The sequence below is a fragment of the Momordica charantia genome, assembly GCF_013281855.1.
Source record: "Momordica charantia cultivar OHB3-1 chromosome 4 unlocalized genomic scaffold, Mcharantia_2.0 BLBB01000004.1, whole genome shotgun sequence".
Classification (NCBI taxonomy): Eukaryota; Viridiplantae; Streptophyta; class Magnoliopsida; order Cucurbitales; family Cucurbitaceae; genus Momordica; species Momordica charantia.
The window spans coordinates 25,382,346-25,408,974 of record NW_028275162.1 but is presented as its reverse complement, the minus strand read 5'-3'; the positions used below and the strand labels follow the sequence as shown (position 1 = coordinate 25,408,974).

Below are 26,629 nucleotides of genomic sequence, written 5' to 3'. Positions count from 1 at the left end.
GACTCATTAGACAATTAAAATATCAATAATTTATTAAAAAATGTGTGAATCTAGTTTAAACCCTCCCTCGATCCTCAGGTGATAAAAAATAATTAAATTATTCCAAATTATTATTAAAGAGTAAGTGAGCCAATTTTTTCAAAATAAACTGAAAATAAGTTTTTAAAATGGAAAAAAAGGGACATTCTCCGCATGCCATTTATGCACATCTTTCAAGTCTTGATCTGTGTTAATTTCAATTGAGATTTTTTAAAGTCCAGAGTCTTAAATTGAAACAAAGTTTTAGCGTACTGCAAAGAAAAAAAGTTGACTGGCTATAACATGATTGATTTAAATTAGTTATAGAAATGATAAATATATATATATAGTTATTTTTAAAATTTATAAAAAAAAAAGATAATGAATAGAAAAACATATTCATTAAAAAAGTAAACCAAACAAACCAGAACATGACCCAACTAGTTTAGAAATAACCAACCTTTTTGAAAGACGAGAATTTCAATTTCCATCCCCATATTTTGTAAAAATAAAATAAAAAATAAAAAATTCTCTAATTATTCTCCTCTCTATGAGACCTTCCACTCACAACACCAACTAGTGGTCTACAAGATTATAGAAAATACAATTTATACAATTTTTTTATAACTAGGAGTCGGAGCTTTACTATATAACCGGGACACCTGAGTTCACCCTAAGGTCTGGATCCAGCAAACATTAAACTCACCGAAAATACAATCTATACATTTGGAACTGAAAAACTTAAAAAAGTCAATCTTTTTCATCCAAGAATTGAAATGAGGAAAATAGACTCCATCTTTTTTCATTATGTACCTGATCATAACCCAAGTTTAAAAATTCTACATTGATACTGAAATTAGTGTAGAAGAAAAAATTAATATAATTTTATACAAGAAAACATTTCTAAAGTACATGTACATAAATTTTTTTTAATAATTCTCAACCTGAACTGAAGTTACCAAGGAGCATTGACAAATTGAAAAAGGAAGCAAAATTGATTCTGCACAAGAATTTAGAACACCGCCACAAACGAAGTGATAAAATTTACCGCATATGATGAATTTAGGATAGCAACCTCCTCCATTGAAGGAAGCATCGTTCGGTTTCCACTCGCCCCACTTCAAAATCTACCGAGCTATATGCTTGAACTGGAATCCTTGTTGGCACGACATGAGCATAGACATTCAAAGCATTCAGGAAATTAATGGGATAAGATCTCCGATATGTGATCTTGTGCGTTGGATGGGATCTTAACGGGATAAGACCTCTGATATACGATGGTGTGCATCGGCTGGAATCTCCCTTCCTGGAACATGGACCTTGAGAAGATTGGCATACCTATGAAAAGAACATACATCCACTGTTTAGGATCAACAGTTTCACCAGAACACCCTCGTTAAGCAGAATGCAGAGAAGTTGTGTTAAGAACTCACTCTGCTGCAGTAAACAAGTGCTCGTGCTCCATGATAAAGGCAAGCAAGGCCTGCAGAATAAAAATATTTGCCATGGTCAGTACAACATAATTAAACGTTCGATCATCAGATTTTGATAATTAAAATAAACAACTTACCTCAAATGGCATGTTTAACAATTCATAGTAAGTACGCACACGATCTAATCTCTGCTGTACTAACTCGCTGTTAACTGAAGGAATTGCTGCTAAGGCCTGTAAATTAGAACACAAGATAGATTAAACCGTTATAAACATTCTCACAATGTAGTTGTACGCCTTTCTCATATATTTAATAGCGATGGCTTTGAGATTAGACAAATATAATCCAACTAAGATTATTTTAACTGATTACTCAGTGTATCGGTTTCCACTAAGAGCAATTTATAAGCAAAGGTCGCATAAAATCCCCAAATCTTGGCTCATTTTAAAGTCAAGCTAATAGAAATGGGACTCTGTAACACCAGAGAACTAAATAAAGGAAATGTGTGAAGCGGAAAGAATAGAGATTATTTATGGGCTACATAGATCGAAAGGAATCAAAGAATCTTCAAAGGAACAAGCATATGATAGATTTTTTGAAAATGAAAATACTGTCTACGTTGCAATAGTTTGGTGCAAAATGTCACAGCTCTTCCAGTCTTATAGTTACGCTACACTTTCGTGCAATGGGGGAAGTTTCTGATAACTCCTCTGGACGGGTTGATTTTTTCCTCTCTTTTATAAATCTCATACATCAATGGAATTTTTTCTTATTAAAAAAAAAAAAATCCAGCTTATTGATCCTTCAGCACATTATCAGTTATCGCTTCTTAAGCTGTGATTAAGGCAATGTTGTGTTGAGATGAAATGGCTAAACCAACGGTAACTAAATGTGCCAAACCATTGAAAAGCATGAATTAGAATATTATGCGACCTTTGGTTAAATGTTCCAAACCACTCCAAACATAATGATTTTCAGGCTATCTCACTCATTCCAGAACAGATGCATTGTATATGATATACCTGTTCTAATGCAATTGAATTCCGACATATCTGCTGGACGCCAAAGAGATTGATAGACTTGATGTCAGCTACCGCCTAAACATACATTCTTACAAGTGAGAGGCTCAACCGAGGTGTAAATTTAAATAAAAAGCTAAAATCTAAAAGTTAGCTAATGATAACTCCCCAAGAATCTGAAGGTAATGAAAACATAATGAAAATATGGACCTTAATAAATGCATTTGCTGCACTAGCACTGATTCCGCCAAATATGTAATTCCGCCTGAGTCCTGAAATAAAAGGTGCCATTTCCTCGTCTCTACGTGTTATCTACAGGTAAGAATAGAAAGTATGTGAGTTCTTTTTTAAATGAATAAACATAAAATGAAGTAAAATATAAAGAAAAAAGAACAGCAATCAAATATATTATATTTGGAAAATAGATGAATAAGAAAGAGATGCAGATCTTCCCTCGCACTTTCACCCAGGATATGCATAATATACATTTGGGGTTTGGGTTTAGAGAGTATATGTGGATTATTAGCAAATACTTCCCTCAAAAATTCATTTTAAAAGCTATCCTGACTAAATTAGAAAAATTCAAGAATCTACTACTTTCAAGTACTGAAAGTTCTCATGATGTTCAAGAAGAAAAAACATATTCTGTTAAGGAAGCCAAGAGTTTAATTTTTTTTAGAAGAAACAATTTCATTAATAATATAAAATTTGAATTACAGCAGGTGCAATACAACCCGTTCTGAGAGAGTTACCAAAAGGCTCTCCAATTGGATATCAAATAGGAGATGCTAAGAGGGGGGAACGTTTACACCAAGAGATGACCAAGAAAATTAAAGATTCGAAAACTCGATCAAGTGGGAGTTCCTTGTCATGGAAAATCCTACCATTCCTTTTTACCCAGATAGTCCAAAAGAAACCACAAACAAAATGCATCCAGAGAATTTTTTTCCCTTGTCAAATGGGTGCCCACTAGAGTATATGTCATGAGGCTAGCATCATTTGAGAGAGCAAGCCAAGACTTTAATTAATATTTGACCATAGAGATTGTTTTACCCCTTTTTGTAATTCCATATCATCAACGAGACTGTTTTGAATAAAAAATAAAAATAAAAATAAGAAAAAAGATTGACCATAGAGATTCAGTAATTATTTTTTTTATGAAATTACGTAATCAGTTCAATTAAACTATCCAATAAAGAATCATCCTGAACTGGGAAAACAATATGGTTATTGCTTAGGCAATAATCAAGTGAACTTACCTGTGCGGTGAGGGAAATAATGAAGTCATCTGGCTCTTCAGCATCCTGGTTCTCCATATATTCCCTAGTTGTCATTTCCTGTTTCAATAATAATACAAAAAATTTGTTAAACTTTGCCCATCAAGCAAACTCCACAATTATTGACAATTCACACTTTCCAACCTGTAAATGGAAAAGCGTCTCAAGTTGCATCTCAACACGCAAAACCTTGAGGCAGTCAATAGATAATTTTCTATACTCCTCTGCAAATGATGCCAGATCCCGAGTAAATGCACTGTGACTTCGGGTATGATGGGGCCGGCCACTAACTTCTGCTTGATATGAAGGTTTCAAAGTTGTTTGTCCTAACCTGTTTGCAAACAAAAAATTGTTCATTTAGAATTACAGCATATGATTATCATATTCATATCACTAAATGCACCAAGCTCTTCAACATGTGCGTCTACAATCGTTAATAATGAAGAAAATACAATTAGCACTTTCCCAAAGAAGGAAAGAATAGTCAGCATATATTGTCATTGATCTTAAGTGTGCTACCCACTTCAGCATGTCATCATCCACTCCAAGTTATCCAAATATTGATATGGAGTCCAAGTTTCAATGAAATCCATCATATATTCTCCCAAACTTGCTCGTGTAGAGAATGGATTGTAATTGAGCAACTCATGTTGATGGGAATACGAAGCTGAAGATATGGTTGTTAAGATCTCTAGAATATTGTTAGGCCCCCGATCGTAAAGGTTTATGAGAGAAGGGATTAAAAGGGAAACGAACACGGTTTTAGTTCTAAGCCTGTATTTGGCCATTGGCAAGCAGGGGAGTTGCTTGTAGATTAATTTCCTCTCCCAGGTTTCGTTGATGTAAATTTTATGGGGAGTGGGATAGGCAATTGGTGAGCGAGAGGAGAGAGTATTTAGGAGAGAAATTGGCTGCCTCGAATTGGTGGAGTCTTTGTAATTGAGAGCTTGTAGATCTTTTTCATTTGTATATTGCAATAGTGAACTTGATACCAAGTACATCGTGATCTGGGGAAAAGAGGGAAAATGGCGAAAGAGCAAGTGAAGGTGACAGAGAAGGAAATGAAGGAGTTGCAAAGGCTTGTAGGATTAGGAAGGTTGATGGAGCACATGGCAAGTGATTACGTCACTAGAGGAAACTAAGAAGGCGTTATCGGCCATAATTACTGAGCAACATACCAAGATGCATGAGGTGTCTCAGGGAGAGGATACAGATGATCAGACAGTGAATGGAAGAACTCTAGAATACATAGAAGCCTTGGTGATGAAGGAGGGGGAGTTAAATAAACTTGCTGGAAATTTGGAACAGTTCGACCAAAGAAATTTAAAAAAATGGAAATACATGTCTTCAATGAATAAAACCCTGACCCGTGGTCGTTCATGGTTGAGAGGCACTTCAAGCTTGACTTCCTGACAGAATCAAAGTAGTTTAATATTGGTGGTGAGCTTTGATGAAGACGCACTGTCATGGTAATGGTGGGTTGAGACTGGGGGAGGTTTTAAGAGTTGGAATGAATTGAAGGAGAAACTTCTGATTTTAAAACCTATAAATTTAATCCTTAAGAGTCCATTGTTCTACATTCTTTCACTTGTTATCAGTACACATTTCTTCATTTTCCATTTTCCCATTTTATTATGTCTTACTCTGCTTTTGTTTCAGGAAGAAAAAAAGGGCCTCTCTATAATCTTCAATGTTAACACGTTCCTACTTTCCTAAAGGCACCCGTCGAGTGATAAATGGTATCAAGCAACAAATTTAAGTTGTAGTGTGATATTAAATTGCAGATTCTCCTAAAAAGTTCTGATTCACAAGCACCAAAATGGGTGTTAATCTCATCGATTGCCACGAAATAACCATTGAGGAAGATACATATAAGCCACTCAGATCTGTGAATGTAATGTTAGGCTTCTATGTGACACTCCCCAACTCTTTTGTTGGAACACAGAACTAGGTCCCCTATGTGATGCTTCAACGACTACTACTAAATTATTTAAGCCTAAATTTGCATCAATCAAAGTCTACCAAGAAAAAAGTGCTTCAAAAAAACAACAAAAATAAAAAAAATAAAAAAAGAAAGAAAGAAAGAAACATGCATGTACAACCAGATGCTTACTTGTCAATAGAGTCGGCAACAAATTCCAGTGAATCACTGAGTGATGCCAGCAAAATTAGTTTGTTATCATCACGGATAAGATAGTCCTAAACAGGTTTACAAAACATGTAAGCTTCATTCTATTTTTTATGTTCTCTCTAGAAGGGAAGGAGACGAACTACCAACTTTAATATTCAAAGTCTGAACTCAAAACTTAGTTGTAATAACAAGCATATTATGTGCAAACCTGCTTTATTGGTGGTAAGTTTAATAATAAATTGGAGAGCTCTAACTCGATCTCGACAGTTTCAGCATTAGAATAATCATTTTCCAGGTTTGACCCGCTGCTAAGATTTGATAACCAAGAACTAGCTGGATCAAGTCTCAACAATTTCTCAATATCGTGTCTCCCAATAAGCATATAACTCTGCTTTTCGAGAACTGCCTGGAATTATAACAACTCTTTTGAGTGATACAAAGTAATTTGAAAAAAGAAGTGTGCTACAGTGTAATTGTAAAATCGACTCAACAAGGAACCTTCCACCAAAAAAAAAAAGCATCAGTACTGACTTAAAACTTTCACTATGACATGGATAGAGATTGAAGGCAAAAAATAAATCAATATCCCCCATAAAAAGAGAACAAGACTTGCACAAAGCTCTTGACATAGAGGCCAAATAGGGCTGCATCCCGAATATTTCTATTGCTTATTACCATAATTAATTTCCTTGGAATCCATCAACGATTTGTCTCAAGGAAATGAACATTCCCGAAAGATTTGTTAGGTTTCCAGGAACATATGATCAGAGAAATATGCTGCTCCAACAACTTTTATACTTTGGCTTGAAAAAAGCACTCATTGGTTCTCGATTGATCTTATTTAACTATTAATTTGGTTTTTATATCATGTGGTATGCAAGTAAAGCAAAAGCCACATTGAGTCAGAATTGTCAGCATTTACCTAATCATATGTCTTTTCTTGCGAGGTTTGCCTTTGTTGATCTTTCTGTTTCAAGTGTTCTTTATAAAAAAAAAAATCTTATTTTAGTATTCTTGAACAAATCTTGTCCACAACTACAAAATAAAAATAACCTCGCCTCCAACCTACTCCTCCATTAATTAATCCGGAGTCTGTTTGTATAAAAAAGTACAAAACAAGTATTCTATTGTTTTGAGTTTGTACGAGAAATTGAGAAACATTTATCAAGTATAATACTTCATGGTTCAAACCTAACAAATAATGAACAAGAAGAAAAGTGAACACACTAACCAATAAAAATAATTTAAAATTAGAAGGATAGCATAAGTATAAGCATATTCCAACTGAGGAGAAAATAGAGCAGCAGACAAGGAACAAAAACACGTGCCTCCATATATGATGTTCGACACCTTTCATACGTTCGCTCCAAGAAAGTTTGTACATACTTCACAACGTCACTAGAAAACTTGGGCATGGCTTGAGCCCAACCAACAACCTAAAACAATTTGGCAAGTCCAAATCAGAAATTTTAAAAGCCAAACATCAGCGTCCAATATCAAACTATCAAATACAACAAAAGTGAAATAATAATGCAGAGGGAAGTCCACTTCTCCATCGGAGAAATATGGACTTACCTCTCGCTCAAGGAAATCAATAGCCAATAGACCCTGTAAGACTGGTCGACCCCTCTCAACAGATGAATTATAAATTGCAGCAGCATGGGCCCTTGGGCGAAATGCAGCAGGACCTACAAGGGGATCTTAAATTTAGAAATATAGTTCACCAGAAGTATCATAGGGCACAAACAACTGACAATCTTATATAAAAGTATCAAACTGAATATGCAGGCAAGGTTTTTCCTTCTTTTACAAAATTAACTCCATACAACTCTACATTTGTTCTCTTTATTTTATGCCAAATAAAAACCCATATCCTCTTATGGCAGATATTATTATGTCATATCAATCAAAAGACTCAATGGAGAAAGTTAATGAAAACAATTGGAAAACTATAGAATCGCCTTTAGGATATTATTTTCGTGGTTGGCACAATTCAATTTGTCGCAACTTTAATCTCATAGGAACTCCATCTATTCCCCATGCTGCAGTAAACAGAAATGGCTTGGATAAACCTCTACAATGCTTCACTCTATGCCTCATTTTCTGCTTTCCTTTGTAATATGCTTGTTTTTTAAAATTTATAAACAAATGGGGGTTAACTTTTTGAGGTTTTGCATTGATTATGCGGTGGCTTTGTCCTATTCTCCCTAGACACACAAGATGCGACTCCTGTACTTCCATTTTTCTTAAAAAGTCTTTGGTGGCTGTGACACTTGCATGTATTTTTGTATTTCCTACCAAAATCATTTATATCACCAGGAAAAAGCAGTAGGGACTTGAATTCTGAACATCTGATGCATGTAAGATAAATCTAATTCATGTCCATAAAACTCCTTGCCCTTTAATTTGGGGTATTTCATTTTTTCAATGAATGATTTCATATAACAAATGTCTGAAACTTAATTCAAGTTGCAATCATCCAATAGTTTCTAGAACGTGAAGCTAAGAGATGAGAGAACTTGCTTGAAATAGCTTGTTGTACACTTTTCCGGTAGTCCACAAACATGGTAGGCAAAAAGTGGTCCTTCACAAAGTTCTCCAGAAAAGGAAGTAGTCCATCGTTCCTGTAACTTTAAGAATTAAATAACAAAAACCAATAATAATGCAGAAAAAAGATAATAAAAAGGATTCTGAAGATAATATATTTGGATGAAGAAAATATAAGTCATGAATACTAATTTCTTTTGTCAAATAAATATAAATATTACACTTTAACTATCATATTGTTCGCTAGTAATATCTGCTTACTTATTATCATGCATGCATATATACAAAAGCACTTGCACACACGATAAAGAGAGCAACTAATGGATGCTGCAGAATAAGTTGTTATAAATTTTCATCTCTTGCTCTACAACATGGCTATGCTCTCTACAATCAATATTTGATCCTGTAACTCTACCAAGCTCTCCATCATATGCTCACATGTGCAGAATAGACAGAAAGTAACTATGTGGGGATTCCTTTCAAGTAGGTCTTCGTATAAGCACATGATTAGGTTTTCTACATCTTAAAACTTACCCGAGCTGTGAATACTTTTTTGGAAGCATTTTAGCAATTGTATCTGTGAACTGCAGAAGACATCAGAATGTCAGGACAGAAACCCACTATGGACTTGCTTGTTCATATTTGATTGTCTGCATATGTAACAGTCAGAAACCTGAAGAACTGGCCGATATATGGCTGCTGCCAAATAAATGCCCTGTTCAGGCAAGACAGCTGCTGATCCATAGCCTTCTTGTGATGCACTGGGGCCCTTCCTACTCCATCCATGGCGAATGAGATCCACACCTTTAAATAATTAAACAAAATGGAAAAATTTTCAGATATGCTGAGGAATAGAGAAATTGAAGAAGTGAAAACACACACAACATGGAAATAGTAACTGTATATAATAAATATCTATAAAAGGTATCCAAAGAGAATCTAGCTCCAAAGCACAAGGCTGTTATTAGCCATTCTGGCAACTACATAATCAATCAAGAATGTTCCACGGAATTGTTCCTTTCTCCCTTCTTCTGAATATATTTTTTTCAGTTTCTTATCAGAGGGAATGAAAGAAAATAGGATAGAAACAAAGAAGGGGAATTGAATTCTATAATTTTTATTGGAATTTTTATTCTGGTTGGAATTTTCCTTGGCTTGGGATTCTGGTTTGTTCCCCTTGTTTGTAATATGTACTGTTAATGAAATTTATTTGTTTTCTATCAAAATATGGAGAGTGAGAGAAGAAAAATGTTGTCGATATTATTATGCCATATACTAAACACTCACAATACAACCAAGAAACAATTATGCGCTTTTGTTATCAATAAAAACTACCATCATTTAACTACAAAATGTTTTATACTTTTTCGCACAAGAAAAATAATATTAAAGAAAATAAATATACAAAAGAGCACATCTCCACATTCAAATGGCAAGAGAAATTATAAAACGGTTCTCCAATTGACACCACTTAGCATAAAAATACCATATAGAATTGTCATCAGCCCTAAAACATGAACTGAACGAATTAGAGTTCTTGGCATCAGTAGAAATTGTCATCCGTGTAGTAATATCTATACCCACCTTGGTTAGGAACAGATATAGTAGCATCTGTGAAACGAAAAGCAAAGGTGAGACCATCTTCTGCCCCATCTCTGCAGATCATTTGCATGAGAATGACAATAAATATTCAAGAAAAATAAGTAAAACAAGAGAAATTTAATTGGCATATCATTCTCACACCTTAAAAGTATGAATATCGTACCAACTACAAAACCAGTAAAAAGAAACATAACCAAGATTGACATGTTATAAAATACCCTAGAACCTAGCAAGAACTTATAACTCTGAAGCCAACTCCAGACGTCAAATTATACTCCAGAAGACCAGAGAAAATAAGCAAAAAAATTTAGAAAAATGACAATAAAGAAGAAATAAGTAAAATAAAATAAGCTGAAGGTTGATGAAGAAGGTTAAGTAAATATACTGAAGGATAAATGAAGATAAAGTACAAAATATTTGTAGTAGTCAAATGAAGATAGATATATATACCAAAAAAAAAGAAAAAGATTCCAAAACATGCTGAGAATGTAAAGAAGATCAATTAAATACATGCCTCTTTTCTGTGGAGGGCACCTTATTCGCAAGCCTAGCAGTTTGTACAGCAGCATCAGCTGATGCTGCTTCAGGAGTTGCTCGCAGAATCTCACAAACTAGTTGCTGGCATTCACTCTGTTGCATAGGATGAAACAAATACCAACTTTGTTTAGAGATATAAACACCCATCCACATGTGCTTCACTACCCTTTAAAGTTGAGAGTTCTATATTAGCCAGCTAACAAAAAGTAAGCCACCAATGGCTGGTAAAAAAAGAAAATCTCCCAACTTCCTAAACCAAAACTAACTAAATGATCTAAACAACCAAATTCCATACATAAGATATATACCAACATTTTTACTAAAAATGCCATATGATGATTAAAAATAATAATAATAATAAATAAATAAATAAAAGAAGCAATTAGACGATTACCTGCAAAACTGTCAAGGCAAAGCCAATAGTATAACCTCCTGTAACTTGAGATCCTTCCGAGTCTGGGTTCCAACTATCATCAGTTGGCATGGACTTTGGTGTATTCATGTCTGTTTGTCGTGAGGATTTTGATTCCAAAAGCTCCCCAACAATAACATGATTCTCTGCTTGATCACTATTGGCAATTAAAATTAAGCATTTTATGGAAAAGAAAAATAAAAAGATATGAAAAATGAAAAATTCTGACCAAATATACGAACAACGGCTTCCAAAACAGAATCAAGAAGATCTCTAGCAGAAGTCTGTGCCTTTCCCATGGGCGCCATCACAGGTGAGACAGGGCTTACTGCAACCAATGTCCCAGCCAGTGGAATTCCATTCCGGCCCTTCTGTTTTGGTACATGTAAACTTTCTGACTGTCCCTTCATAAAATGAGCAGCAGTCTCAGATCGAACAGCCTGACCAAAGCCTAACCTCGAAGAATTTTTTTGTTCTGCATAAGCTTTGATTTGGGAAGTTATTATCTCATGGATAGTTGGCCGCAATCTTTGGCTGAGAAAAAAAAAATATTGAAGACGTTGATAGATCAAATCAATTGAGATCATACAGAATATATTTTGTTCCTTTGCAGGTACATAAATTAAATCATGTAAAAAAAATATATAAAACCAATAATGATAAACAAAAGAGCTCTGAAAAAAAAGAGTATAAAAGAGAGAGAAAAACTATCCCTTGAAGTAATAGATTGAAAGCAATTTCTACGAGATTAAGATACTGGGAAATGGAACTCTGGAAAGAGCAAGAGCGAGCAAAATAAACATTCATCTAAATGATACATCTGAAGCAATTTTTACAAGTTCAAGATTCTCTCGTGCAGAAATTATATCCCTACTTTTTAAAAGAAAAATGTGCTTGCCCGCACTAATGATGATAATTGTCAATATCCTGACATGTAGTGCCTAATTATACTAGCTGTCAAATAAGTAAATAAATAAGGGAAGCCAATTAGATAATTACATCAAAAATAAGAAATTATATTAACCAAAACTAACTAAAACCAAGACAAGAGGACACGGGACAAGTCAATAAACAAATCCTGTAAGAGATTGTTAGAAGCTCTCCAGTTAGCAATAATAGGAGACAGGATAAATAATTTACAGAATCCTAGAATAATTTACACAATCATTTACGGGGAAAATTCTAATGAATCAATATATCACCACTTTTTTTTTCTTTTCTTTTCTTTTTTAAATATAAGTAACTAGGAACAGGAAGCTATTGATTCAAAATTCCTGATACAAAAAGGAATAAAGTAAGATGTCAAACAAAATTCAAGCCAAAGGAATAACAAAATGCCTCCCAATTGGAGGTAAACTAAATAGGTTGTCTTAAAAAAAAAGGTACCAGACTTTCATTGAGATAAAATAAAAATGAAAGAATACACAAGAACATACAAAAAACAACCCAAGAAAAAGGAGTTGACCTGGAGGAAGGGGCTCCAATATAACAAAATAAGACCTCACCTAACGGATAAAAAGTCTTTAACTACTAAGTCCTAAAGAGAAACATGAAATCTAATGAGATACCAAACCTCCTATCAAGAACTCTCCACCCCTCTAAAAATTTCATTGTTTCTCTATCCACAAACCCCATAAAATAAAACAAACTCCAGCAAATCAAAGAAAACGCCCCTTATCACGAAAGGGCGGACTAGAGAGCAGCTAATCTGCCAATGCCCTACCAACTTTGGGGTGAGTGAGGCTGAAACCAAGCTCACCAAAAAAACTGTTCTGAACCAAGTAGGCAAAGTGGCAGTTCCAAAGAAGATGATCAAGATAGTGAAATACTCTCTCCACAAATATTCCTATTTCATTGAGCATCTATCCAAGATGGTGCCACATTCTTATGACTTTTTACCGGCATAATTTTTCTGACAAGAATATTTGTTGCTACCTTAGAACTATTATAGTTATAACCTTGTCAGTTCTCTCATTAATTCTCCTATTCTTGACCTTTAGACACTAGCAGAAGTCAACTCTCATACATAGGGTCTTACAATTGCATAGATGTGTTTTGAGTAGATACTCCTTTTTAAAATAGGTTGTCTTATTACAAAGGAATTTGGATGGAATAAACAAAAGGACACTCAAGAATCTGACAACGTTCCAAACGTTCTATGCAGAATGTTCTCTAGGCAATTGAGGATGGATATTCCTAGGAAGCATCAAGTATGCAAAAGTTAAAAAGAGGTCAGTAACAAATAAGACATATATTAATAGCAATTATAAGATTCCTTACAAAATCTTCCAGGGCAAAAGCATTAATTTCAAGTGAAAACAAACATTGACAAGGAGCAAACCATATCATAGCACCAGCAGCAGCAACTTTGCCGAGCATACACAGACATTCAATCATGGTCTGCAAATACTTCACATGAAGCGGAGCATCGAGCTTCTTTACTGTTTCCTACGTCCAAAAATTAATATAAACTCAACCACGAAATCTAGGGAAAAGTTATAGAATCAAACTATAAGACCATAAAAAATATTTCCTACTAGAAATTCATCTGGAATGGAATTTGAAAGCCATGTTGGCAATTGCCGTGTGGTCGGCTTCACGTCCTTTGACTGGCCTTCTGAGACAGCTTCATCATTTGATTCCAAAATACTACCTTCCTCGTGGCCATCAAAAGATGACCTGGAAATAAATAAAGGCACAGATATTGAAATAATTTAAAGGGTAAGCAAGATGAGACAACAATAATTAAAATAACATTATTCCCTCACAAACATCAGCAACATTTAATTAAGAAAAAGACGAGAGAGCAGGGTCTCCACAGTCTTTACAACTAATAGTTCAGGAGATATTGTTTGCATATCACATAAAAAGCATTTCTTAATAATAATGTAACCTGCTGGCCTTTAATGTAACCTTTCAAGAAAATAATAATAATAGTGTGGTCCACTAGAACAAATTGATTGTAAATACAACACTGTACTGAACAAGGACGACCAAAAATTTGTTCAAGCTCAAGAAATCAATGACAAAACGTAATTTTTCACATTATTCATACACATGGTAGCCATCAAAATTGGCTACATCAAGAACTTTGAGAAACGACCAAATGTACAAAATGGACAAATAAATTATAGGTAACTATATAGAGACAGGGGGGAAAGAACAGTACTCTAGATTGAGAAGGTAAAGCAGTACCTACAGATGAGGAAGAGAAAGAAAGAAATAAAGAAAAGAAGAAGGAAGTTCGTAACTCTTACCCATCATCAACAGAACCTGTTCTAAATGATCCAGCCACATGAATGCCAAACTGACTGTCACCTCTCTGTGACTTGGTTCTTCGAGACAGGGATTGTGAGCTATTCAAAGACAAAGCAACAGCTTCAGCAGTTGGGACTTCATTGTCTCTTTCCTGCATGATCGAGGCTGCTGAGCTGCAGAAAAGCAGATCAATAGTAAATTTGCATTAACAAAAACCAAGTCCAAATGTCATAGCTAACTTATAATTACCCAACCACATAGTTCGAGGTAGCGGCTGAAAGACAAAAAAGAGGCAAAGACCTTTGCTTTGCCTACAAATTTTCATTTTTCATTTCCCAGGAAAGATAAAGAAGTATCTTAGTGAAATGCTTCTTACCCTCAAAAGGAAAAGAGAAACTTCGTTAATGTATGATGGACCAAAAATGGAGATTTTTCAGAGTTTTTCTTTTCTTCAATTTTCTTTCCTCTAACAGAGGTAGCAGCTTACTTAACACAAACCAGAGGAGGAAGCCAAAACAATCACTTAACACAAACTGAACGCCCGAAGAAGTAAAGAAGATAAGTAAAGAATCTGAAACCTCCCTCCACCAAGAGAAGACAAGAAAACTATAATATCTCAACCTTCAAAACTGCAAAGCGGAACCAACCAAAAACATGTTGCCTACAATTAAAGCCTAAGTATTAGTGATTGTAACTAGGGTAAGGCCTACATCTTCAAAATATTTTTAAAAAACTTTTATTATCGGTGCAAGAAGCTTTTTTGACTACCAAAGGATGCTCCTGGGAAGGAGAAAGAATGGTATCCATTTATATTAACAAAGACGAGACAACCTAAGGGTAGAGGGATGAGAGAGCCCCTTCTCAACAGAAACTAATACATTATCACTTTCCAATCCTGTAGAATCGAGGATTCAAAAAAATCCTTGTGTTTAAAGCACCAAAGAGATGTCGTAAGTTGTACACCATATATGAACCTGTTAAAATTAGAGGCAGTTCCTTCAAAAATTCCATTGTCCCGTTCCTTCCACACCATCCACAAAAAAAGCACTAACATCACACCTCCATAACGTCTCAGCTTTACCCTTTAAAAGCCACCCGAACAACACTTCATTGAGCCACCCATCAATCGACTTGGACTTACAACAATTAATATAAAAAGTTTTAAGCAAAAACTCTCAGCCTATTGGGGTGAATTTACAGTGAAGGAATAAATGATCCGAAGTTTCTTCATGTTGGAGGCAAAGGAACACACCGCAGGAGAAATGGGCCACCCATTAAATTTTTTCTGTAACCTTTCATGTGTGATGAGACTTCTGTACAAAGAATAACTTTCGACTTTTTCGGGATATTAAATTGCCATATTGCTTTGATTAAAGGGGAAGTCAACTTCTGGTTTGAATTAGTGAGACAGAGAAAATTTGATTTGGTGGATTCCAAAGACCATGCTATCTTATCCGCTCCTGTAACCACACAAACCGTATCAATTTTCTCAATCAAACCCAACCAAGACATCGTTTTCTGATAAGAGACACTAAGAATTTCATTATAAAAAATGGGGAGTACACAAAAAATGGCTGAAAAGACAATGAGATCTATAAAAAGACACCGATCCAAAAGGAAATTTTTACTTTCAGGAAACAAAGAAATAACTTCACCCGTTTTCAGAAAAGCTGAGTGTTGGAATTAAAGTGCAAGATATTGGGACTTGCACAGAGGCCTTTTTGACAGATAATTAGATGGTTGGTTGAGCTTAGTTCGTTTGCTAGATATTGTGCACTTAGGAGATGGTAGAGATAAAGCTTGCTGGTCTTTGGAGAAAGATGGTGTGTTATCCACTAAATATGCCTTTTTGAAGCTTGTCGATGCTGCTCCTTCCCTAAAAATTCTCCCTTCGTCTCCTCCATTTGAAAATTCAACTCTCCTAACAAAATTAAGGTTTTCTTAAGGTTCTTGGCGCACAGAAGCTTGAACACTCATCACCTTCTTCAAAGAAAGTTTAGACATTGGGTTATCTTGCCTTCCATTTATAGATTATGTTGGAAGAGCAACGAAGATATTGATCACATCTTTCTCCACTGTCCCTTTGCTTCCCAAGGTTGGTCTTTTTTTTTTTTGATAAGAAACAATTCACTGAAGAAAAGAGAGGCCAAGGCAGCCCCTTCCAAAAAAAAAAGCTAATCACAAAAAAACTCTCAAATCCTGTAAGATCAAAGAGAGACTGTAATTAAAAAAGAATTTCATATTTCGTATGCACCACCAGGAAGCTAAGACCTGCACACCATTACAAAAAGATTCCCGAGACTTATCTTTATCTTTAAAGGAGCGTGAGTCCTCTCCAGCCATAGGTTCCACAAAAGAGCTTGAAAAGCACATCTCCACAAAACTCTAGCCTTTCCTTTTAAGTGCCACCCATAAAAGCATTCCAAAATCCAACTCTCCACGTCTTTTGGCATACAAATGTTAATATCAGAACACTATGGCACCACATCTCCACAAGACTCTAGCCTTTCCTTTTTTTTTTTTTTGATAAGAAACGATTCATTAAAAGAGATTGAAAGGAACAAAAAATAGCCTAAGGAAGAGGGACAAGGTGACCCCCTCCCAAAAACTAGCAAAGGAGAGCATTTCAGTCCTGTATAATCATAGAGAGGCTATAATTACAAAAGAATTTTATATTCCTATGGCACCACCACGACGCCGTAATATGAACACTATTACGAAGAAATTGAACATTGTGAGGCATGCAAGAAGAAAGGCCAAAGAAATTGAACAGAAAGTGCCAACCCTTTTCAACAAAAGAACATTGTAAAGAAGATGTGGTCTAAGGTTTCTCCACTCCTCAAACAAAAGAGACAAACAGAAGGAGAAATCATCCAATTTGGGCAGTGTTTCTGTAAACGATCATGAGTGTTCAACTAAGGTTGGTCTTCTTTGACAGATATCTTTGTATCTCTATTTGTTTTCCTAAACAAATAGATACTTGGTTGGTGGAAGTCCTAGTCGGTTGAAATCTTCCCTTAAGAGCGAAGAACTGTGCAACTAAAGCGCTAATTTGGCATATTTGGTTAGAAAGGAATCGTCACACTTTAAAAGAAAGGTTTCTTCTTCTGAAATTTTTTGTAGGAGTATACATCTCACCTCTCTTGGTGGTGTCTCAATCACAAAAAAATCCCTTGTAATTACAGTCTTTCCAATTGTGAACAACTGAAAAGCTCTTCTTTAATTTTTTTTCTTGTAGGTGGGGTAACTACCCCCAGCCCTTGGGCTATTCTCCTTTATGTTCTTAATACATTCAGGTTTCTTCTCAAAACAAAACAAAAAAACTAGGCATGGCATCATAAGTGAGTACGCCCCTAAAATTTTATGCAACCATGGTAGATTACACAGACTTCTACTTCTTTTTCTCTCGACACATAAAATTTCACGTCTACATTCACAAATTATTCCATTTAAAAAAATACTGAAAACTAGGACAATAATTCATGCATAAAAGGAAGCAAATACACAAACGATATATCATTTGTATATCTCAGATATTCTTTTCGTTCAATTTTTTTTACCAGCTTTAAGCCATTGAGAACAATTATTAAAATGCTTCATGATGATGCACCTTTTAAGTCCCAACAATTAAATCCAACTAAAGAAGTCAACATCGAGAACTAGTTTGAACATTTAATCAAAAAAATAAGAGACCAAGTTCAAATAATCAAAAGTAACAATGGATAAATACAAAACTCTATAGTCACTGGCACCCAGAAGGAGGTATTGAACCAAGTGTTTTTTTTTATAAGAAACTGCACTTGCACTTTCATGGAGATAAATGAATAAAAACTACAAAAAGAGGGCATACAAAAAAACAGCCCAGCAACAGGGAACCCCTAAAGAAACGGGCTCCGATCCAGGGATCGCTCCTAACTGATAATTACAAAAAGCCTTAGTGACCAATCTCCATAAAGAAGTGTTAAATCTAATAATATCTCACACAGATCCCTCCACTCCCCTAAAAATTCTATTGTTTCTCTCCTGCCAAATACCCATAGAGTAGCCAGAAAACATCAAGTGTTGGACCGAATCTCCCCTGAGACATCTTCTTCCCCCTAGACCACTCTTCCCAAAAATTCAAGAATCAAAACAATATTCGAATTATAACATACCATTCATTAAGATTAAATAAATAATTTTGTCCGTAATTGTAACATACATCAAAATTGATTTAAAGGCAATAACATGAATCACAATGGCACAACCACAAGGCCACATCTTTGTCTCTTGCAACTATTCTTCAAGAGTATGGAGTAAGATCTTTGTCTTTTGGGATTGTCCACAGCTCTTCCCACCGACATGAGTCTCCCATGGCATACACACTCATGGATCACCCTTTTGCCAAGGAGAAAGAAAAATCCTCTGGATGCGTTTTTTTTCTTTTGACATTATTTTGGTCTATTTGGATGTAACAGAACCCTAGGATTTTTCAAGACAAGGAACAACCAATTGACCGTTCTTTTGAATTGAATCATTAGATTTCTTGGTCGTTATATGGTGTAAATGTTCCTCTCTTACATCACTACAGTTACTCTTCATTGTTATCCAATTGGAGAAGTTTTTACCTTGGAATGGGTTAGGGAGCTCCCTATCTTGTACTTTAATTTCATATATCAATGAAATTGTTTCTTCTTAAAAAAACATGAACCACAACCAACAATGAGAAAGTACCAATGACCAGTAAGGTGTAGTAGATAATACCTACCTCATGCATAAACACAAAGCATAACATAACATCTCTAGCCATTAAAAATACAAATATACAAACACCCACAAGGCAGAAAAAAAAAACGAGGAAGAACCAAAATGCTGGCATCATTTCGTTTGCAACTTACAAAATGACACAAGGTAATGCCAGTGAGTAAATAACTTGACTTCTAACCAAGTGTCACCTACAAGCAAACAAGAAGATGAAGAAGAAATAAAATACCTGTATTCACCCTTATTATAAAGATGGGCATGCAAATCCTCCAAAACTTTATAAAAAATGACTCCCCGTAATTTCGTCAACTCTGATCGCACATCTTGAAGTGCACCAACCTAGCATGTGAATTGGTGTCACACAGGGCATCCACGATAAAGCAAACATCCTTCAAGTACTTGAAATAATAATGATATGTGTGTCCATGAGGAACCAGAAGAGAAACTTCTGAAGCATTAATATGAAATAGCAATGACGGGTGCTGAATAGAATTTATATGGGATGAAAAAAATTAGCATACTATATCAAATCTTATGAAATCATGCTATAAGCCCTAACCCAGTTCACTCATAAACGGAAATTAACCACAATTACCCATGCTCCCTTCCCTTTTCACTCTCTACCCTCCCATTCCTCCCATCTCTCCCTACCAAACATGGAGCAATAGTCACACCAGAAAGGAAAAGTGAATATAAATGTTCCTGTGGCAACAAAAAAGTTGTCAGCTAAATTTCCTTAATAAACTTACTGTTTGAAGCCCTTCTCGCTCAAGCATTAATGCAGATTGCACATGCAGCTGAACTGCTGCATAAAACTGCTTTTCTGCAATCAGTTTCTCAATTCGTCCTGGAACCTGACACGTGTTTCAGAAGAATATTATGACTGTTCACAACTATTGGGAATGAATAACAACATTTTCTGTTCACAACTGAAGCACAAAATCACAAAAAATCCGCGATGGCCGAAACTAGTCACTGCCACTCCCGGCAATGGCCACAAGACTACCTCAAATCATCACCCCAGGGCGAACATTTTCACTAAAATATTTTTATTGAAGACTAGAAATTAACTCTTGGTATAGGGGTGAACATTCAAACCTGAAAAACCAACAAACCAATGTCGGTCAGTTTACAAAACCGACATGTTGGTCAGTTAGTTTGGCCAAAAGTAATTTTTGACCAACCAACATATTGATAAATTAAAGAAAAAAAAAACAACAAAAAGATAAGGGAAAAAACAAACAAGAGCTACTGCTCTCTTAAAGAAAACCAATAATTTTTTGTTTCAAGAACAATTTATATATATATATATATATATATTAATAACCGCCACGCCAGCTCTACAACTGCACACCCTCATCACTTTCTCTTTCACTCAATCCCCCATCTATCTCATAGTAGGCCCACACCACCACACGCCTCCCCACTACCCTCCCCTCCTCTACGGCTCTCCCCTCCTCAAGTCTTCATCTCATGCTCTCAGCCCTCTCTATCTCCCTCTCGGTTTTCCACATCACTCCCCTCTCACTTCTCCACTGACATCTAAGCCCTCTCAGCCACGCAACAGCAAGCACACCCTAACTCCATCTCCCTCTAGCGTCCATCAACCTTTCTCCGATCTCACTCACTCTCGGCCTTGGTTTTGGCCAAAACAACCGACCAAACATCAATATTTGATTTATACAAACCTTCAAAAACTGCCAGAAAATAAAAAGAGGCATACCTTAGCAATGCCCTCAATTTGATCTAGGAGGGATATAATATGACGCAATGTAACTGAACGATACCATAGCTGATGCAACTGCTTACTGCGGGCACTGAAACTTCTTTTTGTATCAGCTAAATCAACCTTCAAAACTGCTATACTTTCGGCAGATTCACTAAATAACCGCAATATCTGAAGAAAAATCAATAAAAATATTCAAATCCACGCCCAGTAAATCCTGCATCACCACTCAGCTAAAAGCCTAGAACAAGATTTAGTTTTATAACAAATTACAGAGAATTCTGCAACAAATACAAGAGAGAAGGGGGGAAATGAGTAAGGCAGAAAATTGCAATATACATCAAATATTTATTTAATGAATGAAACGAGCTACTTATTAGATCAAGGAAAACTCTATGCCAATAATGGGTTCACCTAAAAGAAAATATGATGCAAGATTAATGACTAACTGAGAGTCCAAGTGAACATTTGAATCCCTAATCAGTGAGTAGAAGGGAGCATTCAGGTAAGTAAAAGTCTAAATAAACCTGGGAGTAATTTTGAATGGCTTTGTTGAAACCACTGTGAAAAGCATGCACGACTTCATCCACAACTTCCTCAATAACATCACTCTGCTCCTTTAAAATTTGTGCTTCCCCGTCACGATCTTTTGATGTCAAAATATGTACAACATGAGGAAGTGAATCAAACCGTGCAGTAGCCCAACTCTCATCTACTCTGGAAAGTTCATCCTTCAAATACTGCGTTTAACATAAATGTTCAGATATAAAGATAATTTGCACATGGTTTCAAGGAAATTGTCAAACTCAATGTTGATATTTAACAAAACTTGTTCAAAAGTCATTGGCTACATTTCTTTTATAGAAAACAAAGGGATTTAATTGCAGAATAATGATGACTAGGAAAATTAGAAAATTTCCATCATTTCAGTAGTTAATGTACTGGAAGAATCAAATAAGTCCAGTTTTATGCTTTTCTTCATTAAGACTCACAAATACAAATGGAGCAAATAGAGGAAATATCATATAAAAAGGAAGAGCAATAAGTCCTATAAAACAAGCAAAGAACTACCCACGATAACAAAGAAAATAAAAGATGAAAGTAAACCATAACAACTAGAAAAACACATCCATAATGAAGTCAATAAATAAACAACTCTGCAAAAGACTTAGCACCTTCCTCATCTCCAAAAATGCTATTGTTACTTTCTTTCCAAATGCACCAGATATGATAGGTGACATATTTGCACACATGCAGTATCTAGTTGGAGTCTTTACATAAGCATTTTTGTAATTACTCAATTCATCTTATTATTCTTGAGTGGGATATTTTTTAATATCACTGCTTGGGGAGATGCATTCCTGAACTACATGAAAATGAATGTCTAAAAGAAGACTCACAGCTTTCTCAGGAGGTACTGGCAAGCCATCAAAAATTCCCATCTTGAGCCTTTACCTAAGAAAGAGCAGCAGGTAGTTGTCGAAGCACAACTCAAGTCATTCAACTGATTCTTGAAACCAAGCTGAAAGGGCAAAACTACCTATTATAATAAGAAACAAAAACATAATAGCACAGCATCCACAAATAACAGTCCTAAAATGAACTTAATGCATGTCATGATATCTCCCCCTGGAGAAGCATATACTCTCTACAGGAAAAAAAATGCAGCACAAAAGCAACAACTCCCTTCCTTCATTTTAAGAAACTAATTTCAAAATAGACATTAGAGATATGTGTGTCAAATGGATGGTAGTACCAACAGTTACAGGCTCTTATATGGCAAGGTCAATACAGCATAGGTTATACAAAGGAAGACTCCTAAAATGGCTTTGCAACCATCCATCTGTTTATGAAAAGGGGGAAGGTTTGAGTCACGTTTTCTTTTTCTGCCCATATACTGCTGCTTGTTGGAATCTTTTGTTCCAGATGTTCGAATTAGCATGGGTGTGGGATCAATAATATTTTTCAGCTTCTCCATGGAGTTTGGTTGGTACCAAAAGCTAATCTACTTTGGATTCATGGGTTTAAGGCAATCATCTCAAAATTATGGTTTGAGAGGAATCAAAGGATATTTGAAGATTCTGGTCGTACGTCATTAGAATGCTTCAACATTGCCAAATTCAAAGCTGCTCAATGGTTTGCTCTTTCCGATATTTTTTCTTTGTATTCCCCTAGTATGATTTGTATGAATTGGGAGGCCTTTATTTCTCCTTTGTAGTTTTGTCCTATGTTTTATATTCTATTTCTTGTTTTTCACTCTCACCCCTTCGGGAGTTTGTATTTTTGTATTTTTGAACAATATTGTTCCTTTTCATCTATCAATTAAAAGTTCATATCTTGTTAAAAAAAAAAAAACCACAGTCTCGTTTTTTCACTTGAGGATACTTTAAAGCCCAAACCAGACTTTAAACCCCCTTTCCCCTTTCTCTTTATTTTAGTTGTTGATTGTTTCAGCAGGCTTCTCTCCCATGCTAGCAGTTCTGGATCAATTGAGGGCTTTTCGGTGGGCGATCCTCCTCATGGTACCCTCCTCATGATACCCTCCTATTCTCAACAGATTTGTATCGGGCCATCTAGAGGGATTCGTATCCAAAGACGATCAAATTCTTCTGGTGGGAAACTAGCCTTCACGCATTGGCGACAGGGTCTTGAAAGACAATCTTCTCTAGAGTTTGTCGTGCGTATTCAATGCGTGAAGGCTAGTTTCCCACAAGAAGAATTTGATCGTCTTTGGATACGAATCCCTCTAGATGGCCCGATACAAATCCGTTGGAGCAGTAGGTGAGATGGGCCTGTTAAGGTCTTTAATAAGCGAGCTTGTGGCAAAGGAGCCATGAGATTCCAAACTCCAAATGTAGGTACCAAATTTATAGAGGGCCGATGGGAGGGTAAATTATGGAGAAGTGCTGCCAGCTCAGATATTTATGCATCCTTAAGGTTGCGCCAAAAGTGAATATCCCAGGAGTGAGATTCCAAAGACTAGAAATTCTTAACAAAATCAGATTTTCTGGAATGAAGAGCAAAAGAAGGGGGTAGGTGCGGCATAAGGGCTCATTGTTGATCCAAACATCTTTCCAAAACCGAGGAAGGGAGCCATTGCCCAAGCGAAAGGTGATTCTGTCCTTAATCGAAGGATAAGGCTTGACAATGTCTCTCCGAGCTAGGTTATGTGGGCATGTGACCCAAGTGGGGGCATGATTATGAGAGGGATTTACTATGGGTTTATTGTGGGCTGATGATTGGCCGCTTTATAGTTTCATGCCATCGCATGTAAGGTCCAACTATGGATCACATCTGACACCAGAAATTGAGTCCTTCACTTTTCTCTATTAAGACCCTGTTACTTCACCTATGATGATTACAAATCGACCGTGTACACTTGCTGACGTGCATACATATGCAATGGTCCCAAAGAAGTACGAATGATCTGCTTAATTCTAGTTGAGATTATACATTTCAGACCTGATTAACCAACATAAAATTTACCACATAACTCGGCTAAACTGTGATGAACCTTCATACTTAGGGAAGGGAATGCATTTTTGAAATGCCAAAGCACAACGAGCAAGACCAACAAACGGGACTGAACTGCTTTGTTACCATGCCATGTTTGGTCCAGTTGATGTGGTTTTTTATAGAACTTTGAGACAAACTATTGTGGTTGGGTTGTTTTCACATGGTTTTCGATGGTTTTTTCCGACAGTCAATGCAGTTTTATCTTAAATTTTTGCTGAACCGACACATAAGCTCAATGTTAGATTTATACCGAGGGGGCCAAAATCAAAGTCAACCAACCAACAGCAACTTACACCGCTAGGTTCCCACAAGATTAGTTAGTTCAACCAACCAACAACAACTTACACCCCTAAGTTCCCACAAGATTAGTTAGTTTTGTGTATTTAACACAGCCCTTTACTGTGGTGACAAAACAATGGTTTTCTATGGCTCGATTTGATAATTTATGCATTCAAATGAATGGATTCAGCAAACATTAGCAAAACACTTTAGACGCTGAAGCCCAAATGAAAACATGAAACCGGGCAACGACCCACACCTCCTCCCCATATCTCTTCGTCCACCTAACAATCCTGTTGTTCCTCTCATACCACAAATCTCATAAAAAAACAACAAAAAAACCCGCCTGCCTGCCACAAAAACCCACCCTTATCGCTAAACGGAGGTTTGTCAACAATATTTTATTGTCAATGACCCACCAAATCGATAGAAATTGGATTCAATCTAACCATGAAATCGTGTACAACATACAGCTATCAATAGATTGCAAATAACAAACAAAACAATTTGAGCCTATCTACCATTTTCGCTACTAATGCTAATACTTTCATGTCTCAGCTGAAACACAAACACCTCAATGTTTCGGATCCAACGCCAGCACTAATTTCCTCCATGAGGTATCATCCGTCTCAAATATAAATAACGAAGAATAACTTATACTTTCTTAACACCCAGCTAAAATATCACATCATCAAACAATTCAAAGAACATCAAATCTAAAAACAGCATCTTCATTCTCCATTCATAATCTAATGCTTACAATGAGAGGAATGTAGAAAAGGCGAAAGGAGAGAAATAAGAACTCACAGAAAACCCTAGAAGACCAAGCAGCCGGTTATTGAAATTGCTTATCCAAGAACCCAGCAGTGGGTTATTGAGGATCGCGAAGTCACGGCAGATAAAGCTCTGGAATTTGTCTTGTTGTAGCGTTATGGGAAGAGATTTCTGTGGAGTGGGGCGGTGGCATGAAGACACAAATTCGGCTTTCTTCTGTGTCAGCACAGCTCTGAGGACTCCGCGATCTGTTCCTCTCGCCGCTGCTTCTTCCTTCTGCTGAAATTTTCTCTTTCGCTTTATTGTTTTCTTTTTTTTTTTTTTGGTTGCTTTATTTATAAATTTATTCTCTGTCTTTCCATAAATCGTAAGGAGTCTAATAGATGATTTAACTATAAAAATATTTAACCATATTTTAAAATTTTAATTTTATGCCGATGATATCTCACGTCATTTAAAATTTGACCACATATCATAAAAATAATATAAATTTATTTAACATTGTCACGTCATTTAAAACTTAACCACTCAATTATGCCATGTCATTTTTCTGTTAGTCAACTAACGGTCAAATAAGTTTATGGACTATTTATAACCATTTTCTAAAAGTTAGTAACCAAATTATTTTTTGAAACTTAAGAACCAAATAGACACTTCTCCTCAAACTCATTGACTAAAAGTGTATTTTAGCCTAAAATTTTTTATCACAACATGGCAGATTTGGGAGGCTAGGAACCGAGCGATTTTTAAAGGAGAAATTTCAAGCACTACAGACATCCAACATAAGATTAATATTTTTCTCAATCCACGTTCATCACCACATACATCTATTTAGAGAACTACATTATCAAACAATGGCACAATTTCAGGAAATTATCAAGTCGTTTGGAAGAAGCGTACCAAATATGTAGAGAAGAAAATACTTTAACTATTTTGATGGACCCCTCCCCCGGCAGGATCATGGAAGCTCAATACCGACGCGGCCTGGAGTGCATAAAGGAGATTTGGTGGGTTGGGTTGGGTTGGATACTCATAAACGATAAAGGATAAATTTTGAAGGCGGGCTGTGAAGTGATTAGAGAAGAAAGATAGATTACTTACCTTGAAATGTTTACGATTTGCAAGAGTTTGGATTCAATTGGGACTGAAATTCAAAAACCAATCTACTTAGAGATCGATTCTCTAGAGGTGGTTGAGCTTCTTCGCGGACGAATTCAAAATCTGAATGAAATTTGATGGCTACTCCAAGATACAAAAAGAAAGATGAAGAGATCAATCTGGTTTCGAAGGTGCACATCCAGCGAGATGCAAATGGAGCATCCCATGGTATTGCCCGAAGAGCTATCAAAGAGTGGAT

The 26,629-nt window shown here is 35.9% G+C and overlaps 1 protein-coding gene across 3 annotated transcripts; it reads right to left on the bottom strand.

The window, feature by feature from the left end:
* Positions 1 to 838: 838 nt before the first annotated feature.
* SEC8 (subunit of exocyst complex 8) lies at positions 839 to 26,609 on the bottom strand. 3 transcript variants are annotated; one of them, XM_088122702.1, is made up of 29 exons: positions 26,374 to 26,609; positions 26,173 to 26,256; positions 25,306 to 25,551; positions 22,104 to 22,225; positions 21,231 to 21,443; positions 20,701 to 20,874; positions 19,727 to 19,831; positions 19,207 to 19,316; positions 14,234 to 14,407; positions 13,514 to 13,655; positions 13,318 to 13,424; positions 11,206 to 11,510; positions 10,959 to 11,122; positions 10,542 to 10,657; positions 10,010 to 10,080; positions 9,099 to 9,229; positions 8,960 to 9,009; positions 8,402 to 8,502; positions 7,454 to 7,566; positions 7,203 to 7,314; positions 6,087 to 6,280; positions 5,861 to 5,946; positions 3,892 to 4,078; positions 3,730 to 3,807; positions 2,681 to 2,782; positions 2,474 to 2,548; positions 1,589 to 1,684; positions 1,452 to 1,501; positions 839 to 1,356 (listed from the first exon to the last, which is right to left on the bottom strand). In XM_088122702.1, the coding sequence occupies exons 4-29, from the start codon at positions 22,143 to 22,145 to the stop codon at positions 1,269 to 1,271; spliced, it is 3,186 nt and encodes a 1,061-aa protein (XP_087978828.1). In that variant the 5' UTR covers positions 22,146 to 22,225; positions 25,306 to 25,551; positions 26,173 to 26,256; positions 26,374 to 26,609; the 3' UTR covers positions 839 to 1,268. The 3 variants fall into 3 exon arrangements, with proteins under 3 accessions (XP_087978828.1, XP_087978830.1, XP_087978829.1); XM_088122704.1 differs by having other exon boundaries at positions 22,104 to 22,158; XM_088122703.1 differs by having other exon boundaries at positions 25,306 to 25,548.
* Between the last annotated feature and the right edge of the window lie 20 nt (positions 26,610 to 26,629).